Here is a 23,143-nt window from a genome sequence, read left to right on the forward strand (position 1 = left end):
TTTGAAATAAACAACACGTGATACACAATGCAGTAGGAATTGATTTTCATACTTCTCTTGAGATGTGTGATTTTGCAGCTTACATACATTTACAATGCCATCATCTTTAGTCGAGAAAAAGGAAATTCAGTCACTGATATCCATAAAAATCCGACAACATGAGCCAAGGAAAAAAATGCAAATAAATAAATTCTGTACAGCATTCAATATTTACAGACACCCTACTACACTTTTCAACATGTTGACAAAGCAGAGGGAACATTAGTGGCTTTAGGGAATTAAACTGCAGGAGGATATACTGGCCTTGGAAGAGTTACATGAGTGATGCAAACTGTAAACACATATTCACACGCTCTTTCATCAGAATTATTGTGCTTCACTGTCAGAAATAAACTACAATGCATTGTTACTCTTCTGCCATGTCAAGTCCAAACATTCTCAAACATTCAATTAAATATTAAAGGCAAGATAAATAATTTAAATAAGCATTCTCAATGTACAAACGTATCATGAACCAAAACAATACAAACAAAATCCCAACTTTAAAATAGTCTTTTTAAAAAAAGAAAGAAATCTCGTACCGTAAAGTACCAGAAAAATTCATAAAATTAATACTTGGTCAACCAAAAGAAATGTAAACAGCTTCATATTAATTCTCAGTTTGTCAGTTCGTCCTTCCAGTGTCCAGGGATAGCCACCACGTTTGTCCTTTTCGTCTTTACGTGAGTCCTTTTGAAGCAGTGTTGGCGTGGCTCATCACTATTAACAAAGCAACACAGTTAAGAGAGATTTATCATGGAGTGTAAGCAATACATATGACCCTACAGAACACACCAGTGAAGATGAGGCTTGATTTGAGGGACGGTATCTCACCTGGTGTTTAAAGGACAAATGCCTGAAGAACTTGTTGACGTCAAATGTGCCAGGTGTCACAGGCTCCCCAGGCTTGTTGCTTTCCACTAGTCGGACTATCTGTCCTTTGGCGATGGCAGCTCGTAGGCCCATGCTCTTGACTATCCGAGCGCCGGGCTCTGAGCCGGGTGTGGGTCTGGAGGATACAGTGATGTAGGCAGCTTCTTTCATGCTCTCCCAGTAACTTACTGTCAGAGCCCAAGTGGGTGAAAATAGGAGTTCAAAAGTTTTTCATTACTTAAACATGTACATTACTTACTAAAGCAATCACTACACATAGGCGTAGATGCAAGGGATATGTCCCCTGGCCGAATTTGGGCCCTAAGAGTAATCTATACATTAATTACCCCTCCCCCCGCCAGTTTATACACAAACCAACGACACAACCCCCATATCCTCCCACCTGCCAAGTGTACAATAGGTATAAATTCAGTGCATAATAATATGCCTTTTAACAGAACAATCTTGCAACTGCTTTCAACACATGTCAATTTATAAATGGTTTTGGTCATTCAGAATTATATCCAAACTCAAACAAAGAACAATAAAGTGTCTTAATAATATTAAATTGTGGAGTACATTAAAAACTAATAAATCTAATGTTTTCAAATGTGGGCACATCTCTTGAGATGCATCGCAAGAAGATCTGTACTTTTACCTGCAGAGGTGACTGCGGTGTCTGTGGTACTGGTGAGCTCCAGCAGGATTGTGGGATATGCCGGATGCAACAGGAAAAGTTTTCTAATGAGCGGCTCCGGTGCAGCAATGCCTGGTGCCACCTGCACAGCCATAAAACAACACTTTTTATTCATAGGAGTTTCTTTATTGCATCCAAGTCAACCTTAAAGACAATAAAATAAGCTGTGCCTCACATTCAAACACAGCAGGCTCTTTCTGTTTTATATATATTTTTTATATTAACAGAAAACTGATTCAATAATGTTCTTGCTCTAGAGCAGACTCACAGTTGTCTTGGTGACATTTTTCTGCGCTTTGATTGGTTCGCTGGCCCAGAAGAGGAAAGCCGATTGGCCCGTTGAGGTGGAGATTGCGGAAGTTTCCAAATAGAGACGAGGACACACAAACTCTGCAGCCCAGAGTAGATGCCCACTTGCCCCATCAACGACCTGAGCCTGAGAGACAAGAGAAAGGGGAAAAACTGCCACTGTTAAGTATACCCTCGAGACTAAATCTTGTGCTATCTGTTGAAACTTAACACTGTTGTGTGTTTTGTTTTGTGCAGCATAATGTGTGTGAGCCTTTGAAAAGACTGCGTGTAAGGACTGTTTGTTTTACCTGCATGATGCCGTTTGCTGCGTGCTGAATGAAAAGGTCAAGGACTCCGTCATCGTTAAAGTGTCCTGGGGCTGGTTGGCTATGACAGGCAAAGACAAACTTTAGGGAGATTCCTCACAAATACAAAACACATTTGTTTTCAGCAGTTCAAAACTGTGACACTGTAGCTGACTTCACGGCAACTTTGATGAGCTGAGGTGAATTCTCTGTAGTTCTAGCAGCAGCAGTCATGCAGGCCGTGCTTTTACCTGTGAATGGGAGCCGAGCTGAAGGTCCATTCTTTACGTATGTCCCTCTGCTTGAGCACAGACAGTTTGCTGGAGCCATACACCAGCACCCAGTCACTTTTGGAGGAGTTGAGGTTGGAGACTGCGTCCAGGCTGTTGTGGCTGTTGCCAAAACCGGCCAAAAGAGGGAGCAGGAACTCCACACGCTCAGATCCTCTGGAAAGATGTCAACAAAAGATACAATTATGACTTGCAGTTGTAAATTATCTAATAAACCAGTACTAAAATAGTAATTACAATCTTTTTTGAGCCATGTGCCAGTCACTGAGGCTTACCTGTAAATTTGTATGAAGGAGGAGGAATTGCTTTTCTTGAGTACCTCCCATGCAGGGTCCTTCTTTCTCAGTGCTTGAGTTATGGGCATTTTGCCAGTGGCCCGGAAGTATATATCACGCAGAGAGATGGCCTCCACATTGCCTGATTTAAATGGGACAGTTACAAAAAGACTGCAGTTTAAATAATCAACTCGTAATGTAAATAAAATGCATCAGTTCCCTCATAATGCTAACAACACAAGAGGGTTGTGATTTTAAAGATACGAAATTGCCGTTTTTCAGAACAGACACAATACATATTCACCTCATCACATCATATTGTGAACAGACTTGAGACAGTGGTGGATGCTGCCATATTTACTTACTAGCTTCTTGTCTTGAAGGCCACCATAGCTAATAGGAGTAGTTAGCAAGGGAGCATTGCAATGTAGAACTTTCACCACTAGATGCCGCCAAAATACACCAATAGTACACACGTCTTTTTTAGAGTGATGTTTAAAGGCCAGGACACACCAGTCCGACTACCCGAAAATGGAGACTGCCGATTCAGGGAGCTCCAGTCTTCCTGTCGCGGCCGAAAAAGTGCAAAGAACACACCAAACCGACTGCTGACTTTCCGTACGCTCTGCGCTTGCGCGGGACGTAATGTCTCCACAACAGCAGGCGGCGCTAATCTGTATTGTGGCCCGAAAAAATACGGAAGCCGGAAATGATGGGACGGCTCTCTAGACCATAAACATAGATAGAAATACGTATTTATATTTATGGACCATAAAGAGCACCATTTTTAGCAGAGAGTGTCGAGCATGGTGTCAAGCAGTCAACAAGGGTTGATGCATGTGAGTACTCGCTGAACGAAACAAACAAACACGTTAAACCGATGGCTAACTGTTGTTAGCTGTTTGTGTTACCCGCCTCACTTCCGGGCTTCACTGATTCGCTAGCCCTCCACCAATCAAATTGCTCCAACTGAAAGACTGCCCGCCGCCGATTGAACATGAACAATCCGCTCAAAAGAAGCCCGACGACATCTACGACGACCGATTTCACGGCACACACCAAACAGATTTGTGTCCCCGCCCCCTCCCGACTCTCCGACGGTGATTATCGGGCCGGTGTGTCCCGGCCTAATCTGTTTGGTGTGTTCGGTGACGTCGGCCGTCGTAGATGTCGTCGGCCGACGTAGATGTCGTCGGGCTTCTTTTCAGCCGATTGAACATGTTCAATCGGCAGTCTTTCAGTCAGAGCAATTTGATTGGTGGAGGGCCAGCGAATCAGTGAAGCCCGGAAGTGAGGCAGGTAGCACAAACGGGTAACAACAGTATCGCATCACTAGCCATTGTTTTAATGTGTTTGTTTGTTTCGTTCAGCGAGTATTCACATGCATCAACCCTTCTTGACTGCTCGACACCATGCTCGACACTCTCTGCTAAAAATGGTGCTCTTTATGGTCCAGAGATATAAATACGTATTTATATCTATGTTTATGGTCTAGAGAGCTGTCCCATAATTTCCGGCTTCCGTATTTTTTACGGAAAGTCAGTAGTCGGCTCGGTGTGTTCTTGGCACTTTTTTGGCCGCGACGGGCAGACTGGAGCTGCCTGAAACGGCAGACTCCATTTTCGGGTAGTCGGACCGGTGTGTCCTGGCCTTAAGGCCTTTAGAGTTATATTTTTGGTTGATTCCTTTACCTAATCCAAATAGGATGTAGTACGCCCCTTGTGGCGTCTTGTGCAGCAAAGGACCGATCAGCTTTCCTTGTCCAGTGAGGTTGAATGGGACAGGATGTCCCAGCTTCTCCCCCGTCCGCCCGGAGATCAAGGTCAGGGAGAGATCCAACGCCTTCAAAAAAGGAATAAACAGGAACAAGTTAGGGTTAAGTAGTCGCTGTCTGGATACTTGATATGTCAACTTTCAGCTTTCGAAGGTACCGTTGTGTGAAGCCCAGCCGCTAATGGGACTGTCACTGGAGACACAATGGCACTGCTTCATCTAGGTGTAGGATATGTGTAACTTAATTCACGTGTGTAAGGTTGGAAAAGAGGGAAGTGGCTGTACCTCATCCGCAGGCAGGGTGGCTATGAGCAGATCCGGGACTGAGTCGCCCTGGAGGTCGGGCAGTAACACCGCCTGGGACTCAATATTCTTCAGCATCACAAACCACAAGTTATTTCCTAGGGAGTGAAAGGAAACCTCTTTAGCTCTTCCCTCCCTACTCTTGGGAAACTAGAGGCTGAGATAAATGTAACCTTCAGAATATAACCAGGCAACAGGCTACGGCAGTACAAGGCCTGCGGAGGTGCTAACTGATTCCTAGGTAGGGACAGAAAGGGGCTTGTCTTCTAACCTGTGGTGCCATTGACGGCCATGAGGATGGACTTGCCGATGAGGAGGACCACGGGTGACTGCTGGCCGCTGTACTGCAGACCACACTGAATGTACATCACAGACTCCCGCATGACTTTCCTCCACAGCACCTGACCGCCGACTGCGGACAGGGCCACCGCACTGTAGACTGGGTGAGAGAAAAATACACAATCCATATAGCATTCAGAATCAAAAGGGCAAATAGAAATATAGAAAGATATCAGGATTGATTGTCCAGGGATCCTTCACATACTCTTGTTCCCTTGTGTGGGATGGGTGTCATTGGTCCATTCGGTGACGCCCAGAAACACGTCCTCCACAGAATCGCCATTGACGTCCCACAAGGCCAGCGCAGGTGGAGTGACACCTGTACAGAGAAACAGAAACACAATGAACACCACCCACCAGGGGAATCCTCGTCTGTGTTTGACTTAACCCTTAGGGCCCGTTGGTCCATTTTACGGACATTTCATTTTTCTTTTTTTGGATAATTTTGGCTGTGTTCATGCATATGGCATGAAAACTGGTAAGGAAGTGTATTTTTATATGATAATGTTATTTCCAGCTCAGCTCCTACAGTAAGGCTAAAATACACTGTATACAAACAAGAGTTACATTCAGACTGCTAAGGTCCATAAAACGTCCATTAACACCCATTCAAACACCATTTTTTCAACACACTGCCATCAAAGCATAATTGATGCATTTTTTTATATCTGGGTGTCAATCTGGGCTTCTACCTTGGAATTGATCATTTTTACTACTCTCCACCATGTTACGTCATTATGACCATATTTGGCATATGGAGAAAAAACAGGCTATTTCCACTAGATAGCACTGTCACAATCCCCCCTTCCTCTCCCTTTAGCTTTAACCCTGAGGAGTGTGTGTGTGTGTGTGGGTGTGTGTGCACGTGTGTGTGTGTGTGTGTGTGTGTGTGTGTGTGTGTGTGTGTGTGTGTGTGTGTGTGTATCCATGACCTATGACATTATGAGCAAAAGGCTAGTGGTTTTCAAGTGGCACTGTTTTCATTTACTCTGAATCCTCCTCCAGAGCTGGGATGTTTCCTCTGACTTTCAGTAGTGGAGAATTCAGTTGGCCCCACCAACACCCATACACAGAGATATACTCCTGCAGCCACTGGAATGGTACAGGGACGGACCCACCTGTTACGCGTTAATGGAGGTTTCAGACACAGTGGTTGCGTTCCGAATCTCATACTCTTTCTTTTTTCTATTCTACATACTACATCCGACGATAAAAATAATCTAGTTAGGATGCAGTAGGCATACTATTGGGACATACTTTACTCTCTTATTTCATCATAACATTGCGCCTTGATCTTGCCTCTTGCTTTTATATCCGTCGCATCCCCGTTTGTTTTCATATGGAGGCTTCGTCGATGTTACGTCACTTCACGTGCGCACTGGATTGTGGGTCAGAATAGCCCAAATAGGATGCAGTTTTCAACACTAACAATCTTGGCCGCATGAAGTAGGACATCCGGGTACTTCTAACCATCCTAAATCTGGCCATAAGAATCGGGACATCCTAAATCTTTTTTCTACATACTATATAGTAGAAAGTATGCGATTCGGAACGCAACCATTGTCTGTGTCAGATTCCTATTACTCGCTATCAGAATCAGACTCCATCACTGTTTGCAAAGCTTTATGTACTTCTTGTGTAAAGGCTCCCTCCATATTGCCAGGTAAGAAATAACTAGTTCCACAGTTTGCTTTGTATAAACTCTGGTTTCAATGGCAGCTGTGTAAACAGCTCAACGACTTGTTATGTTATGTTATGTGTCTCTGACGGCTGCACCTTTGATGTGATTGAAGATGGCCCATGTTTTAACTTATTTGAAGCAGTGTACTGCACATGCTTGTGTGTATGGACCTCAGGTAGGTGTGTGTGCTGTGCATTTATACAAAGTCATCTTTAGAGGGATTTTGAACCTCTGCATGAAAAACTACACATGGAACAGAGTGAATGAAAACAGTGCCACTTGAAAACCACTAGCCTTTTGCTCATAATGTCTAGGTCATGGGGATACACACACACACACACACACACACACACACACACAGTCTCTCTCATACACACAACTTTATTTAGCCAATGATGTCCCTGTTACACTGTTCTTGGCCCGTTCACTGTTCACTGTTCACTTCTGGATAATAACAAAAAGAGTGGAAAATGTGCATGGACTGCAGGTGAGGTTCTTTTCCTAACACAAAAATTCAATTTATGATTAGTACTGATGTTGGTTTAAAATTCAAGCCTAAAAAAGTTGGAAAAATATCGATGTATAATATTTTTTATAGCTACCTTTTTCAAAAGTCCATTTTACGTACCTTAGCGGTATGAGTGTCAGTTTATTACACTGTACAAAAAATAATAATGCCTAAATATCTGTGTTGCTGCTCAGCATTGACATATCCCAGGCCTAATAATTCAATACAAAAAAAATTAGTTTGCATGTAGTATATTGAAAATAATAAACATTTTCAGTTTTTTCCTCCAAAATACGATGTCATCATGACCAAAACCTGGCAATTAAAGGGTTAACATCTTTTAAAATTCATGACTATTTTATATTAATAGTTAGGGCAGATGTAGGGGAAAAGAATTGGCAAAAAAAAGTTAAAAAAAAGATTGTATAACATTTTTTATAGCTACCTCAATGAAATGTCCATTTTACGGACCTTAGCGGTACGAGTGTGAGTATTTGACACTGCACAAAAAATAATAATGCCTGAAAATCAGTTTTGCTGCTCATCATTGACACATCACAGGCCTAATAATTCAACACAAAAAAAATTAGTTTGCATGTAGTATATTGAAAATATTTCAGTTTTTCAGTTTTTTTCATCTAAAATACGATGGCATCATGACCAAAACCTGGCATTTAAAGGGTTAACATCTTTTAAAATTCATGAATATTTTATATTAATAGTTAGGGCAGATGTGGGGGAAAAGAATTGGCAAAAAAAAAGTAGAAAAAAAATAATGTATAATATTTTTTATAGCTACCTCAAGGAAATGTCCATTTTACGGACCTTAGCGGTACGAGTGTGAGTATTTGACACTGCACAAAAAATAATAATGCCTGAAAATCAGTTTTGCTGCTCATCATTGACACATCACAGGCCTAATAATTCAACACAAAAAAAATTAGTTTGCATGTAGTATATTGAAAATATTTCAGTTTTTCAGTTTTTTTCATCTAAAATACGATGGCATCATGACCAAAACCTGGCATTTAAAGGGTTAACATCTTTTAAAATTCATGAATATTTTATATTAATAGTTAGGGCAGATGTAGGGGAAAAGAATTGGCAAAAAAAAAGTAGAAAAAAATTAATGTATAATATTTTTTATAGCTACCTCAAGGAAATGTCCATTTTACGGACCTTAGCGGTACGAGTGTGAGTATTTGACACTGCACAAAAAATAATAATGCCTGAAAATCAGTTTTGCTGCTCATCATTGACACATCACAGGCCTAATAATTCAACACAAAAAAAATTAGTTTGCATGTAGTATATTGAAAATATTTCAGTTTTTCAGTTTTTTTCATCTAAAATACGATGGCATCATGACCAAAACCTGGCATTTAAAGGGTTAACATCTTTTAAAATTCATGAATATTTTATATTAATAGTTAGGGCAGATGTGGGGGAAAAGAATTGGCAAAAAAAAAGTAGAAAAAAAATAATGTATAATATTTTTTATAGCTACCTCAATGAAATGTCCATTTTACGGACCTTAGCGGTACAAGTGTGCCTAATATTATAACAGGCCCTAAGGGTTAAGCTTGCAAAGGGAGTTGCAGTTTGCGCAATTTCAAAACAAATTATGTTTCAAAAATTATTGAAAATTACAGACTAATAAGCTGAGCACAATGTGAATGTCACTATCATAACAATATTGTAACGAATAATAGAGGCCATCAGACAGACTTGTATGTTTTTGAATACTTTTGCAGATGTGTTTAGACTGCCAGATAAGAAATTGAACAGGCCACATACAAGGCCACTTCACACTTTGCATTGACACAGACAAACTGAACTGAGCTGAGAACTGCTAAGTTGGTCTCTAAATGCCATGTCTGTTTTTTTTTTTTTCTTATTTTTTTTTATTGTTTTTTTTTTTTTTTTTTTTTATAATTTTCTGAAACAATAACTGTGTATCTGTGTATCTAAATCTGAATCTGATGAAAATGGGGGCGGGACCTGATAAGCCTTTGGCTTCTTCCGTCACCCTTCGGACAACACAAAGTAAGATGTATGAAGATATGAAAGAGAAAATTGTGTATTGGTGGAATTGTCCGAAAGAATAATAAATAAATAAATAAACCTACTAACTAGCTTTAACGTCTATCAGCATGTTGTTTTTTTATATTGAAGGACCTACATTCTGTAGAATGCCTGAAAACTTAACTAAACGTTAATGAACCGAACAAAGAAGTGAAATGATAGCAGAGTGAATTGTAGCATTGTGCTGTGGTGTATTTCCACAGGGCCTACATTTAGTTATTGATGCAGAAAATATAAAATACTGTGTGCAGCGCTATTCGAAAATGTGTTCTTGCTCTTAGTGAAGAACTGAATATGTTTGTAATGTTACTTTACCATTCATTCACACTGAAATCACAGGATGCAACTTTAGTTCATTATGGGCTATTATTTATGATCAGTATTGCTTTACTTGGATATGAAATGCACTTGCAGTAGGATATAATGTTTTTCAGGTTCTCTTTAAAATTCAAGTAGAACACACCCACATTCCATTGCAACAGAATAACCTGAGGGTGACCTAATTTACACAAATTCTTCCACAGTACCAATGTTCAGTTAACTAGTTTGAACTCATTGGACAATGGACAAAGGACCATGCTGCAGTTTCACTAAAGCTGTTGCACTGTAGACTTCACCTTTGTCAGAAATGATCACAAACAGCACAGACTTAAAATGTGTTAGTCTTTTGTTAGGCCTATTTATCACAAATAATATTAAATCAATAAAATGGGTTTCCCTTTGATGTGGCAAAAAAAAACTAAGGTGGTTTTCAGGTACCCTTCATTATGGGACAATGTCAGACCGGAATGCTGTTCATCAGTATAATGTTGAATTCTGCCGAGTTAGGTTTAGAGTTGAATTGCTTTACCATGTGCGCTTGTCACATCAGGCAGGCACTTTATTAAAAATGCCTGACAGCATTTCAGTCTCGCCTAATTTTCTGCAACAATTTTGCTTTCAAAAGTAAAAGTGCAGTTATGATTTAAAATTTTTTATTCTTCAAAGCTGACAAGCTGTTCCTCTTGAGTGATATATGCAGCATCCAATCGGTCCATTTTGTGCAGAAGAAGACTCTTGCTGATGATTCGGTGATAGTCAGCCTCCTGCAAGACCATGATGTGGGCAATGCTCCAGTCTTGGATAATTAAAACTAAAACCTTTTAATCTAATGGTGTGATTTGTCAAATCTACAACTCAATGTCTCCAAGACACAATAGATGACTATCGACTTCCGCTGGAATGTTCCTGTCACGGCACCTACTTTATTCAATGGCGTAGCTGTGGAGACAGTCAGACAATACAAATACCTTGGCACTGTCCTGGATGACAAGAAAGCTGAGGGGTTTTAACGTGGATTAAAACCCCTCAGCATTCAAACATCTGGAATGATGTGCTGGTTCGGCAACCTAAACATTTGTAATTTAAAAAAAAAGGGCTCATGAATTATTTTTTTCTTTGCAAAAAGACGATCTGTTTAACCTGTGCGCCCTCGGACACATTTACCAAGTGAGAGGCACTCGGAAGGCAAAGGCCATCCTGTTTGACCTTCAACATCCTCTCCATGCAGAGTGTCTGCCCCTGCCACTAGGGAGAAGATACACATTTGTTCCTTTGCTCCCTCAGCAGTTTTTAACAAAGTACAATGGATTCCATGTGCTTTTATAGCCCGTCCAATTTTATTACCATGACTGTATGTTTTGATGTACTGTTCCGGTACAATAAAGATGATCAAATTAAATTAAATTATACTTCAGACGGCCCCTTTTATGTGAATGCGAACAGTGCCTGTAGAAGAAACTTGGGTTAGAAAATCAAGTCATCAACCACCTTCGTAAAATCCATTATCTATGATCTGGATTTTCAGGTTTATCGAGCCAAATAATGCAAGTAAAGCTGGGCCATCACGTCTAACTCGCATCGTAGTACACAACATAGGGAGGGATGCATGCTGAAACAGAAAATGTGGTAGATAGAGAGTGATGCTCACAATCGTTTATAATTACAGTTGACTAATTAATGGGTGAGCCAGACTGGTCTAGCCACAGAGACTCCTAAGTAAGTCTTAAAGAATGCATTATTAGTGGTGAAAGCTCATATTATCCATGATATTTTGAGGACAGTTGACTTTAAAGGTGGAGTCAGTGATTCTGGAGAAAGCTAGTTGTCAAAATCCCTTTTCTGTTTAAAAATCAGTTAATATGTCCTTACGATCTGCTACCTTATCATACGGTGTGCGTTGAAAGACATCCGGTGTTAATACACAGCCTAGGCTCTGTAAACAGGTATTTAAGCTAACGCCACGTTTAATATCACAGCAAAATCCTGTGTTACTCTTTATTTTTCTTTTACTTGCAGTAAATTACACATGTATTTGAGCTGGTGTGTGTGGTCTCATATAGGGACAGAAAATGGGGGGGGGGCCTCAAACCTTTCAGTCATTTTGTGACCTAACAAAAATATAGCCACAAGTGCTTTATCAAACTTCAACAACATTACTATATATCTTTACCTCCTGCATCTCCCAGCGCTCTCTCCCACTGAAGCCTCTTCTCCATCTCGCCCTTGCGGCACGGAATGAGAAAGGCACACATCAGCACCAGCAGTGTGGCACAGACCAGAGGCACCAGGAAGAACGCACTCCGGATGGCATTCTTCACCCTCATCCTCTTCTCTTCCGCTTGGGCGTTGTGAACCCCGAGCACGGTGCCCCCCATTGAGCCCCCAGAGCCCCCTCCTCTGTCCTCCCCAGCCCTGTCCCTGCCCGAGTCCCTCTGGCTCCAGTACTGCGTGCCCTTCGCCTCGTCTCTGTCCTGCCTGCTGGATTTGCTGGGCAGTCGCTCTCTCCACTCTTCTTCGTCCTCCTCCTCATCCTCCTCTTCGTCTTCCTGTGCCTGGTCTTTGGCCCCCACCAGTCTCCCGGCTCTGCCTCCCCCTCCCCGCTGCTTTGAGGAGCCCCCCCCTCCCATGCAGCCGTCCCTGCCCAGGCCATTATGGGGGTAGTTGAGCACCAGGTCGTCCTCTTCGCTCTCATCCTCGCTGTCGGCTTGGGTGAGAGGGTCGTATTCCCCGAGCTCCGAGCCCTTCTTCCCTGCAAAGACACGGAGCTGATGAGGATCAATCGTCTCTGTGTAGTACTAACTTGACACTAAGTGATCGGAAACACTGCTGATATATTATTGATATGCAAATACTCGGATATATTGTCTTGCGGTATTAAGGATATTGTAGAGACGGCCCATTTCCCACAATGCCTTGGGCCGGACTAAATGTTTTGTTATGTTGTCGTTTGCACCATGAGTGAGGGGGCGCGAGGGGGTTCAAGGGGTTGCTAGATCGCTTTAGACAATTTTTTGTACACTGTTTCAAGGAAAATAGTTGACAATGAGTGCATTTTGTGTCTGAGACATCATTCTTCTCAATATATTCTTCCATTACTCTGGACAATCAACATTTTGGCTTTCATCATCACTCTATGTAAGGGTCTTTAAGTCCGGTAATGTGTGCTGTTCAATAATGTGTGCTGTTCAATTACTGTCCCTCAATACCCAGAGTATGTTAACCACTAGGAATTTAGCCTATACATTCAACGTTTTTAATATAGTTTATTCTATTACTATTGTTGTTGTTGTTATTATTCTTTACATAGTTACTGTTTTCATTCATTACACCTACAATAGGGTTTCACTATTTAACTTGTGTAAAATATAATATTATAATAACACTGCAACATATAGCCTACACAAAGAATAATACAAGAACTCATGCACGTCGCTGGTGGTTTCATAAGTAACGTTAGTAAATATACTTAGATTACTCAGACAATAACAAAACCAGATTTGGTTTAACACGTCGGCTAGCCGCTAGCTCAAAACCAGCATAGGGGCATTGACAGAAAATATGTCAGCAAGCTGCTTTACACAGACAAAAAACTACGAGTGGATGAATCTATTCTAAATGACTATTTCGGTACACATGTTCTGGTTTGTTATGAAAATATGCGTGAGAAAGATCCGAGCATCAAATGAATCAATTGTATATTAATATCAGAGTAGCAAGAGAGGATCTGCACAGAGCACCCAGGTTAATCCTGAATGTCGATGGTTTCAGTAGAATATCTGATACATTGCTTTGTCTATTTCGGTAAAATACGAGTAGCGCATCTTACCGGGCAGTTTGAGGGCACGGGACAGAGCTGCAGCCATTTCTCCTCCAACGGATCGGCTAAACAGCAACGTGAGGCAGCGGTGATGAAAAACTCGAGGGCAGCAGGTTGGAATTGTGCCTTCCCGACTGCATCCTGGGATTTTGAGTTTTACTTGTCACGCTCTGCGATCAATTGCTTGGATTTTTATTCTGGTGCACACATCTATTTTATATAGTCATGTGCAAGTTACCAAACAAAAATGTGTAGCCTACATGAAGCTGTGTAATTTGTTTTAGCAGATAATGCTTATTTTTCACCAGACTGATGAAGTGGAGCTTTAAGTTTGTAAACAGATTGCAGGTGGATTTTAATTACTGATATTATTTTTTCCATTAAACACTTATAGGTAAGGGTAGGTCCTAGTCCCAAAGGGCATCTCGCAAAGTAGACAAGTCACCCAATGAGCAGACCTATACCCATTCAAAAATTGATCTCGTAAGTTGCACGAGGACACGGGCGTCACCCCGCGTCGTTATTTTCCTTACTCATCAGTTTAAGGCATGACCAGTCAATTGTCGATGTCGGCTCATCATCAAGTGCCCAGGTATTCTCTGTTACGGTGTCAACTTTGTCTCAATAACAGCAGTTTGTTTTAGATTAAATCAACAGTTTCATATGCATTTAACAATTGTTTATGGAAATTAAATGTGAAATTGTTTGATTATCCTAAACTAAAGGTGTTGCCCATAACATAAATAGTTCTTGTTGTGATAATTTGGCGAAAAGGCTCATGGGTACCCAGGCATCTACGTCATTGGCCTTTTGTCAAAAGTAATCGATCGCAGATAGATTGTTTTTTATTTTGCGACAGTGGTTATGGTCTGAAATCGACGTAGTATGTGTGTCTTAACATTACATCGACGCCATTGCCTAATTTTGGGAGACATGTTCAACAAACAAGTTAATTAAAACAGTAAAATGATCGTCAGTTTCCAACAGTCAGTTTGCATTCCTGCCTAAATCGGCTTCCGTAATTCTCGCAAAAACTTGTCTTACACGCACGCGCGGTGAGGCTGAGGCAGAGTGAGAAAATGGCAGACGTCTCTTTGGATGAAGTGATACGACAGCGCGGTATTAACCTCAAGGCACCAGTTCAAAGGTATGAAAACTATCACCGCACGGAAATAAACGTGTTTATTAAGAAAGTGGCAACTTGTAGCAACATTTCTAACAGCAGAACATGAATAGAGAGCTGCTGATAGTTGGTTTGCTACCGTAAGCTAACGCTAGCCCATTACAGCTTCGTAAACGCTACGCTAGGTAGCTGGCCCTAGCTTAAGGCCTTCACGGTTGAAACCATTAATTTCTGGTTTCAAAAACATATGGGTTCATCATTCAGCCCGTCTCCGTTTTTTAACCAATTCAATATTTAGTAAAGGCGGTAGGCGCCGGTAGCGCAAACACTTGTTAAGATGTTAGCATCGCGAGCAGTTTGCTCATGTTTGTAGCTTCTAGCGCCATGGTCAGCAAGCAAGATAACATATTTGGGCAACAAAGCATATGTTTAAGTCCACCCATTGGAAAAATGTGATAGTTGGAAGCACTTGATTCAATCATAGTGATAAATTGTCCAAATCCATTTATAAGACGTCTTATTATTGCCAGTCCGACTCCATTAATGTGAGAAAGATCAGGAGATGGTAAATTCTCGTATTGAGCCCTGTTCGTTATTCTTATTCTATTAAGAATTTAAAAAATCCTAAAATGAACCTTTTTATATTGTAAGTATTACAATGAAACTAAAGCTAATAACATCTAATCGGTGTGATGTTATCAGTGCTTAGTTTAAATACTCTCTCTCACTCTCTCAGGACAATGTTTGGGAGGGGTGCAGGAGGGACTGGCAAGAGTTTCGACGCCAGGCAGAAGATTGGTGCTATTGATGTGAGACAGCGGCTTGGAGGAGGAGGAGCAGCAGCAGGTAAAGGGCACCATCATTTAATAGAACAAAATAAAAAATCCCGTATGCCCTTTTTTAGAGTCAGTAAAAACCAATGGATCAGAAAGTTTCAAGTTTTGGGGTCGATTTAAAGTTGCTCACAATTCTCCCCTTGTCAGGTTTTCAAGTGAAAGATGCCAGAGAAAAGCTGGTCCAAAAAGATGCCCGCTTCAAAATCCGTGGTAGGGGCGGAGCGGGCGGTGTGCAGGATGCTCGTCAGATGATCAACTCACGCAAACAGGGCCCGACTCAGTTCAACGTCCCTGTACAGACCACGCAAAAACCAGCAGTACCACACCAACTACAGAGACACCCATTTGTACCACAGATACAGATACACGCCAGCAACGATCTTGCCAGTGTGAACGCAAGGCAGTTTGCCCCTAATCTACAAGGACTGAATATGAGTATGAGGGGTGGCGCAACACCACAGATGAGCAATACTAAGAGAACGATGGATGCTCGCGATAGACTGAGTCTCAAGAGAAGCATTGGAGGGACACAGACATACTCGGCTGCTGTACCGCCCCTAAAAATAACCAAGACTATTCAGGTGAGGTTAAAATAAGTTACTTTGTTCCAGGAGGTCATCGTGACACGGCCTCCGCTCCATGCATGTCTACTTGATTAGGTGTAAAGCACATTAGCGTGTCACCGTGACTGTATTTTAACGTTTGTTGCTACTTTTACAGCAACGTCCAGTGGGGATGTCAAGTGGAATACGTGCAGCTCCACAGGTAGTTTTTATTTTTTTATTTTTTTACGACAGATTGAAAGCTATTCTTTCTTCTGATGGAGACCCAATGTTGCTTTTTTGTAATTGTTAAGATGTTGAAACATGGTACTGAAATGAGGTTTTTGGTCTCCCACAGTCTGTCTTAAATGAGTATGATGGCGTCCCAAATAAACAGATGAAGATCACTACAGCTCATAGTATGCTACTACAATCCCGGGTAAGAGCTTCTTCATGACTTCCCCTACTTCATTAAAGACACTCAACCATGTCATTAAACAGTTGCACATCCAGCATTTGTTCCTACATTATTAAAACTCCTCCTCTCCACTCTTTTATTTTCTACAGTCTGGTACAGGTGGCTCCACATTCTCCATGTCAGCCCCAATCACGAAGGTGGTTAAAAACGATGCTTACACAGCCCCACCACGTGCCCCTGCCCCTGTGGCCCCCACCCGGCCCAACACCAACATGGCTGCTAACAGGTCCTCCCCTGCAGCCTTAAAACCAGTCTCCAGGACTCTCCAGCAAAACGCAGCACAGACCAGCACAGCAGCTGCTGCTCCGCCTCAGGTAAACATCCCAGCTAGAGTCCATATCTCGGTATGCAGGGAATATACTCCTCCACTCTGACCACTTCATGATGTTGGCTAAACTGCAATGGCTGTAACTTTCATGATATCTTTATTTTCAGCATTTTTCATTGCATATGCTTGATCAATAATTATTGTCGTACATCATTCTAGCCTGCTTTCAGTCCTTTGGAGGGGACAAAAATAACGGTGAACAACCTGCATCCCCGCGTCACTGAGGAAGACATAGTGGTGAGTAAATCACACTGATTGCCAATGACCTTTTGGAATGTTTGATATTCAACGGTTTGCAGTGTGCAGTGGTGCTACGACTAATCATTCATCGACTGTTTATGCTGTCAATCTTTTTGTCCTCAGGAGCTGTTCTGCGTGTGTGGCGCCTTGAAGCGAGCGCGGCTGGTGAAGGTGGGCGTTGCTGAAGTGGTGTTTGTACGTAAAGATGACGCTGTGAGTGCATACAGGAAGTACAACAATCGCTGCTTGGACGGTGAGTGTCAGAAACCATGACACACACACACACACACACACACACATCAGCTGGGTTTTGTGTGAAAGTAAAGGATATGGTATTGTCTGCATCAGTCAGTGCGGTTACATGGCACAACTAGATTGGATTATCACATATATCGAACAAGACACTCGAACGGACCGTGTCACTTGTCTGAGTATATATGGCCTTTCAGAAATCGGATAAATGTCCGATGCATGGCTGTCTCCACTATGCTAGGTGGCGCTGTAGCCCTTTCAACCATGCTTTCAACAAGTGGTTTTAGAGCCATGTCCGGTTCTCTTCCGTCAATAACCCATGGTGTAGCCTATCACGCGCAGGCACACAAGCACAGAATGAGAAGTCCGATATGCGAAATCCGATCTCTGTATACATGCAGAGAGAAAGCCGACAATGAACGAATTATCTAGGTGTTCTTATCCGACTTCTCTTGTCCGTTATTGTGCCGATTTGTGTCCGAAGTAGATCGGATAAAGGTGTTTACATGCAGTTTAAAAGTCCTGTTGAGGTCTTATTCGTTTAGTTATCCGATTATAAGTCTGCATGTAAACGCACTGACTGAGACTTCCATAAACCTTATTTATAAAGTTTGGCAGTTTCTGTGTATTGTCAGTTTTTTTTGTTGTTTATTGATCTTTTCTTCTCATCCTTAGGTCAACCCATGAAGTGTAACCTTCATATTCAGGGAAACGTCATCACTTCTGATCAACCCATTCTATTGTAAGTGAGCCTGCTCGGCTTCATTCTTTTATTTCACATGAATCTGTAGTTGACTTTGTTAACATGCACACACTTAAGATATTTACTATGAGCTGTCATTTTTCACTTCCCCCAGGGAATGAAAATCATGTTGACCCTATATTTCTTCAAGTAATAAAGGAAAGAGACATTGGCTGCTACTATAAGATCTGCCACTTATTACCTGCAAATACTGAGCGACTACCCGGATTTGTTCACCCTCTTATTTGAATAAGCAATGGAGTGTTTGTATAGCTATCTACACAAGTACACGCCTTATTTTTCCAACTCCTTTTTGGTTAGCATTTACTAAGATTACACATATGGTGATTTAATTATTTAGTATGGATAGTGTAGGGTAGGGGTCTGCATGTGTACACGGTTAGTAAATCATAACGCTTGGGGAAAATCAATAAACTTTTTTTTTTTTAAGTTTTGAAATTGAGAACGGTGTTCTGGAAACACGCATTCATTTATTTCAAATCTGAAATTGCACAAACTATTTGGAGAAGATAATAGCTAATCTTTAGAATCCATCTGCCCTGCTCAGTGTGTGTGTGTGTGTGTGTGTATCAGCCAGCACGGTGGACACTAAAAAGACACACAAGCGTGCGCAGTCATAGCAACGGCAGAGAGATGAGAGCTAAACTGAAGATTTACGTAACCCAGTTGACGTGAACAATGCTCGCAAGAAGGTGCAATGAAACATAAAAAAATTATCTATACTCCTGTTCAACCTGCATAAACGTGGGCTTGTAGAAAGTGATAGGCTATTAATCTATTAGAAATGAATCAAGGCAAAAATGACAGGCGAGCAAACAAGTGTTTGGGTTTGTGCGAAAATGACCCCCCTCCCCCCATTGTTTTTTTTTTTTTTGTGATCCATTGATTTGAAATATGACAACCCTTTCTCTCCATGCTTACAGGAGGCTCAGTGACACTCCAGGCACAGGCAGTGCCACAAAGAAAGACGGTCTGCCCCCCTCCTTGTCTCGCCCTGCCGGTCAGCGAGCCTCCTCTCAGCCCACCCCAGAGGTGGACCCCCTGACCATCCTCAAAGCTCTCTTCAAGTCCACCGCACAGTCCACTTCCTCCACTGAGCCCCCCAACTCACAGGCCACTGCCTTTCGCATCAAGATATAGCTCCTTTCTAGTGTGAATACACTGTCTGTTCATAAACATATTACTGTATTCTCAGTGTTCACATACAAACTGTCAAACGTTGACTGAAGGCAGCCTGCATTCTCTCATATGAAACTAATTTTTACAGATTTGATATACATGACTTCTGAACGGGATGTTCTTGGATACGCAACATTGTGTTTTTGGTTTTGTGGATCCAAATGTCACCCGTTTGTTCCTGGAATGGACCAGTGGAAGAAGGTGTAATTAGTTGTTGTGTTAATCCGATGTGGTGGGGTTTGCCAAATCAAACTGGAAGTGTAGGGATTTTTTATTTTTTCTTCTATTTGGATGTCAGCCCATTTGAATATGTTGAGTTTTTTAAAATTACTCCAGTTTAACTTCACCTACACACAAATCCCCCCCAAAATGGAGAAAGGGCAACAAAAAAAAAACCTTAATAACTAATTGTCATTTCTATCAAGCAGTGTTGTCATTGAGCAACACATTATGTGTAAGGCCCTGTACATCCTCACAGGTGTGTTCAGTTTAATTCATCTGTAGCTCTCTTTGGATTTTTCGAGTGTGTACTGTCCATAAAAATAAAATTGAATAAAGACCAAACGATACAAAGAAGTATGTTCATATCTATCTGATTAGGCAGGACAAATAACTTGTCCTTACCAAATCCCCTCCTATACCTATCCCAGAGAGGACGTCCTTCCATCCAAAACTGAAAATACTGTTAGCAAATCAGGGATGGACAGAAAATGAAGTTCTACAATTTCAGTAAGCTAGTTTTCCAACAGTCATGTTAATTTTTATACCATCCTTGTGGCATTCAGATTCTTGTATGCTCTGTTTGTGACTGGTTTTACTTGGTTGTCCAGTTTTGAAGCAGTATATGTTTAATTCTTTCTAGTATACATTGCACTCTATTTCTTTTTGTGGACTGTAAATTACTTTCTGTTGCTTCCTTGGGATGTCAGTCAAGAAGACATTAGGAAGGTCTGATCTGTCTGTGAAATTTCGCCATTAAATATTTAGCTTTGTAGACGTTGTCTGAGTCCTTGCTGTTTGCCATATAATGAAGATGGTGTGTTTTTGTAGAGGTCAGTGTCTTATTCATAAGTATTTACACTTTCTATAAACCTCATACTAGTAATTAATTTATTTATGTGTCTTCTGTGTGCTTTTACAGTTTCTCCTCAATATACAACTGTTGTGGTAAGAATTTCAAAATGTGTACTTTTTATAACAACCGGGGTATCACAACACATTGATTTATTGTGGAAATTCTTTAACCACTGGAGGGACACTGATAACTGATTCCATGACATGCTTATGACAATATGCTTTTTCTTTCTTAATTTATGTTAGTGTGTTATCCATAGATGTATATAGAATATGTTTTATATGTGTCTATGGTGTTATTATCGCTCAATTCGTTATTTGGGTTGCATTTTATTTTCTACAAGAAATAAATTACGTTCTAGGTTTAGTTGTACTTCCGGTGTGAAAAGTCACAACAAAATGGCGCCGTCCAAGAAGAAACACGCCAGTGGCCAGGCTTGTATTATCCCTGGAGGATTTACAGGTATTAATTGGCTAATGTTAGAATATTAATGTCAGCTATTTGCTCGGATACTGATGTTTCCTCGTACAAGTCGTTTTGCTTGTCATTTGACACGGTTTGAGTGGTTATGGATACTATGACGTGTTTGTTGTCTTGTGTCTCTGTGCAGTGTTGTCCTCACGATTTGGTTTGTTTTTCTCGTGTCTCTACACAGTGCTGTCTTTACAGTTTACTTCTGACAGCGTTGCCCAGCACCAGCTGTACGTGAAAGAGCACAAAGTACGAGCAGAGAAGAGTACATACAGACCTCTGGACCGGACTTTATTTGTGCTTAATATTCCTCCATACTGCTCAGAGGTACTGTCTGCTATAGAGACATTGAAGTTCTTCCCTTACAAATACAATCACTTTTTGCAGCTTGTCATTCTCGCCCTGCTGTCTCTGTGTTTTCAGGCTGTTGTCAACGAGCTGTTCTCACAGTTTGGCCTTGTTCAGTCTGTGGAGCTAAGAGACCACCCGGGCTCTTCTCAGGAGTCTGGACCCAAGCTGAACAAGTTCTTTAAACCAGCTGCAAAACAGGTTTGTCTGCACCATGAACAAACATTCACTGTACTTGGTATATTTTTACCTCCTGTGTATAGCCTGGTCTTTCGACTGAGAGCGTGATTTATTGATTTCATATTCATATTTTATAATTATTTCCCTCAAGCGCTGCCCTCTCACTCAAATTGCTCCTGCTGGCATTCAGATTGACTTTGCTTCTGCTCAAACTGTGCTTGTGTTGAAGTATTCTGCTTCTCACACTCAAATATGTTGTTGCTTGCACAAATTTCCTGGTTCCAGCTTCAGCTCATCACAGTCTGCCTCTATGCACTCTTGAATAGTTAGCTAAGCTCAGATAAGCAAGTTTGAAGACGAGAGATGACACTGGAAATAGGAAATCTGTGTGAGCAACAATTTATCTGAATGTTAGCATCACGACGAGTGTGAGGAGGCGCAGCAAAATGTTTAAAACACAAGCATACAGTTTGAGCAGGAGCAGCACAGAAAATCTGGATGAGGATACATTTGAGTGCGAGGGCAGAGTTTGCGGTAGATCCTTTCAAAATCCGAACGTGAAATCAATAAATACCTCGTTCTCGAATAAAGATAGGAAAATAACTCCATACCTGTGTCTGTCTTTACCCTCCAGGGTTTTAAAGTGGGTTACATTGTGTTCGAAAACTCCTCCAGCATAGCAGCAGCCAAGTCACACCCACACAATGTGCCTTTGGTGGTCAGCACAGAGCAGCGTCCAGTGGGGACAGGAGTGCAGAGTGAGTGACGCTACAGTGGTGCATTTTTATTTGTTTAATGCAGAGTTTAAAATTCTTACGTTTGTTTAGTGTTGCTTTGAAGCGTTCAAATGTGAATCCAGTGTTAACATTTCAATGTAAGTCAGTTCTTGTTGATTTAAATACATTCATCAGTCTTTGTTATGTGTTGCATTCTCTCACGCCAGAATGGATTCAGCAGTACACACAGTCTTTTATTCAGCCAGACAACCTGCAACAAATAGTCGACTCCTTCATGGAAGGCTACGACAAGCGGAAAGAAGAGGTAAGGGAGGACATTGCGGCCCTTCTTCCAGTGACATCCCACACTCACCCAGTCCAAGTGGCTTCAACTCAGGTTTTGTTTTTTTGCTACAGGATGTGGAGAGACAGAAGGAGGAGGCTGAGCAGCAGCAGGAAGATGAAGAGGGCTGGGTAAAGGTCACGAGGGGTCAGAAGGGCACCAAGGCCCGCCCCCACAGCGAAGCAGCCAACCAGAAGACGCTACAGAAAGAGATAAGGAAGAAGAAAAGGAAGGAGCTCCTGAACTTCTACACCTGGCAGCACAGAAACACCCAGAAAGAACGTAAGTTGATGATTTTAGTTTAGTATTATTATTTTTTTCCTCTGCTGGCTAGAAGTTGCCCTTAATGTTTGGTGAAGGAAATTGAGAACTTTGATAACTATTTAAAGCTTCTCTCTTTTTCAGATATTGCTGATCTAAGAAAGAAGTTTGAGGAGGATAAACAGAAAATATCTCTGCTGAGGGCACAGAGAAAGTTCAGACCTTACTGAGTCCACAACCATGACGTTCCTTTTTCTCATGTCACTGCTTTTGTGTTTTAGCTACATTATAAACTGACTTTTGTGCTAATAAAATCCTATTCTGATTTACTAATTTTCACGATTTCATGAATTAACAGCACCTCACAAGAACTGAATGATATTTAGGAAATCATTGATGTTGGGAGAGTAA

The 23,143-nt window shown here is 41.4% G+C and overlaps 3 protein-coding genes across 3 annotated transcripts; 2 read left to right on the plus strand and 1 right to left on the minus strand.

Annotated features, from left to right (window-relative positions):
• Positions 1–102: 102 nt before the first annotated feature.
• Positions 103–13,685, minus strand: fam234b (family with sequence similarity 234 member B). The gene is made up of 13 exons (XM_080044372.1): positions 13,607–13,685; positions 11,951–12,529; positions 5,391–5,504; positions 5,118–5,285; positions 4,829–4,944; positions 4,462–4,612; positions 2,771–2,912; positions 2,457–2,651; positions 2,209–2,287; positions 1,878–2,045; positions 1,571–1,691; positions 874–1,100; positions 103–759 (listed from the first exon to the last, which is right to left on the minus strand). The coding sequence occupies exons 1-13, from the start codon at positions 13,641–13,643 to the stop codon at positions 757–759; spliced, it is 2,100 nt and encodes a 699-aa protein (XP_079900498.1). The 5' UTR covers positions 13,644–13,685; the 3' UTR covers positions 103–756.
• Positions 13,686–14,668: 983 nt separating this feature from the next.
• poldip3 (polymerase (DNA-directed), delta interacting protein 3) lies at positions 14,669–20,332 on the plus strand. The gene is made up of 10 exons (XM_080043662.1): positions 14,669–14,744; positions 15,457–15,566; positions 15,704–16,137; positions 16,277–16,321; positions 16,457–16,537; positions 16,666–16,890; positions 17,064–17,141; positions 17,268–17,397; positions 18,072–18,138; positions 19,083–20,332. Exons 1-10 carry the CDS (start codon positions 14,677–14,679, stop codon positions 19,297–19,299), a joined length of 1,455 nt encoding a protein of 484 aa, XP_079899788.1. The 5' UTR covers positions 14,669–14,676; the 3' UTR covers positions 19,300–20,332.
• A 474-nt stretch (positions 20,333–20,806) lies between these two features.
• On the plus strand, positions 20,807–23,055 carry rrp7a (ribosomal RNA processing 7 homolog A). Its single transcript, XM_080043245.1, has 7 exons — positions 20,807–20,875; positions 21,069–21,211; positions 21,308–21,433; positions 22,047–22,170; positions 22,356–22,453; positions 22,546–22,753; positions 22,877–23,055. The coding sequence occupies exons 1-7, from the start codon at positions 20,812–20,814 to the stop codon at positions 22,960–22,962; spliced, it is 849 nt and encodes a 282-aa protein (XP_079899371.1). The 5' UTR covers positions 20,807–20,811; the 3' UTR covers positions 22,963–23,055.
• Positions 23,056–23,143: the final 88 nt, after the last annotated feature.

The sequence above is a fragment of the Ammodytes marinus genome (genome assembly GCF_949987685.1).
Source record: "Ammodytes marinus genome assembly, chromosome: 16".
Lineage (NCBI taxonomy): Eukaryota > Metazoa > Chordata > Actinopteri > Uranoscopiformes > Ammodytidae > Ammodytes > Ammodytes marinus.

What these genes read in the sequence shown, in the direction of transcription:
- poldip3 (XM_080043662.1), top strand. Translation starts at nt 14,677, where the DNA reads ATGGCAGACGTCTCTTTGGATGAAGTGATACGACAGCGCGGTATTAAC. An exon ending in AGGAGGAGGAGCAGCAGCAG is followed by an intron (nt 15,567 to 15,703) that starts GTAAAGGGCACC and finishes TCCCCTTGTCAG; the next exon opens with GTTTTCAAGTGAAAGATGCC. An exon ending in TCTGATCAACCCATTCTATT is followed by an intron (nt 18,139 to 19,082) that starts GTAAGTGAGCCT and finishes CCATGCTTACAG; the next exon opens with GAGGCTCAGTGACACTCCAG.
- rrp7a (XM_080043245.1), top strand. Translation starts at nt 20,812, where the DNA reads ATGGCGCCGTCCAAGAAGAAACACGCCAGTGGCCAGGCTTGTATTATC. An exon ending in AGTGGGGACAGGAGTGCAGA is followed by an intron (nt 22,171 to 22,355) that starts GTGAGTGACGCT and finishes CTCTCACGCCAG; the next exon opens with AATGGATTCAGCAGTACACA. An exon ending in ACGACAAGCGGAAAGAAGAG is followed by an intron (nt 22,454 to 22,545) that starts GTAAGGGAGGAC and finishes TTTTTGCTACAG; the next exon opens with GATGTGGAGAGACAGAAGGA.
- fam234b (XM_080044372.1), bottom strand. Translation starts at nt 13,643, where the DNA reads ATGGCTGCAGCTCTGTCCCGTGCCCTCAAACTGCCCG. An exon ending in CTACATCCTATTTGGATTAG is followed by an intron (nt 2,913 to 4,461) that starts GTAAAGGAATCA and finishes CATTTAAATCAG; the next exon opens with GCAATGTGGAGGCCATCTCT. An exon ending in CACCGCAGTCACCTCTGCAG is followed by an intron (nt 1,101 to 1,570) that starts GTAAAAGTACAG and finishes GGGCTCTGACAG; the next exon opens with TAAGTTACTGGGAGAGCATG.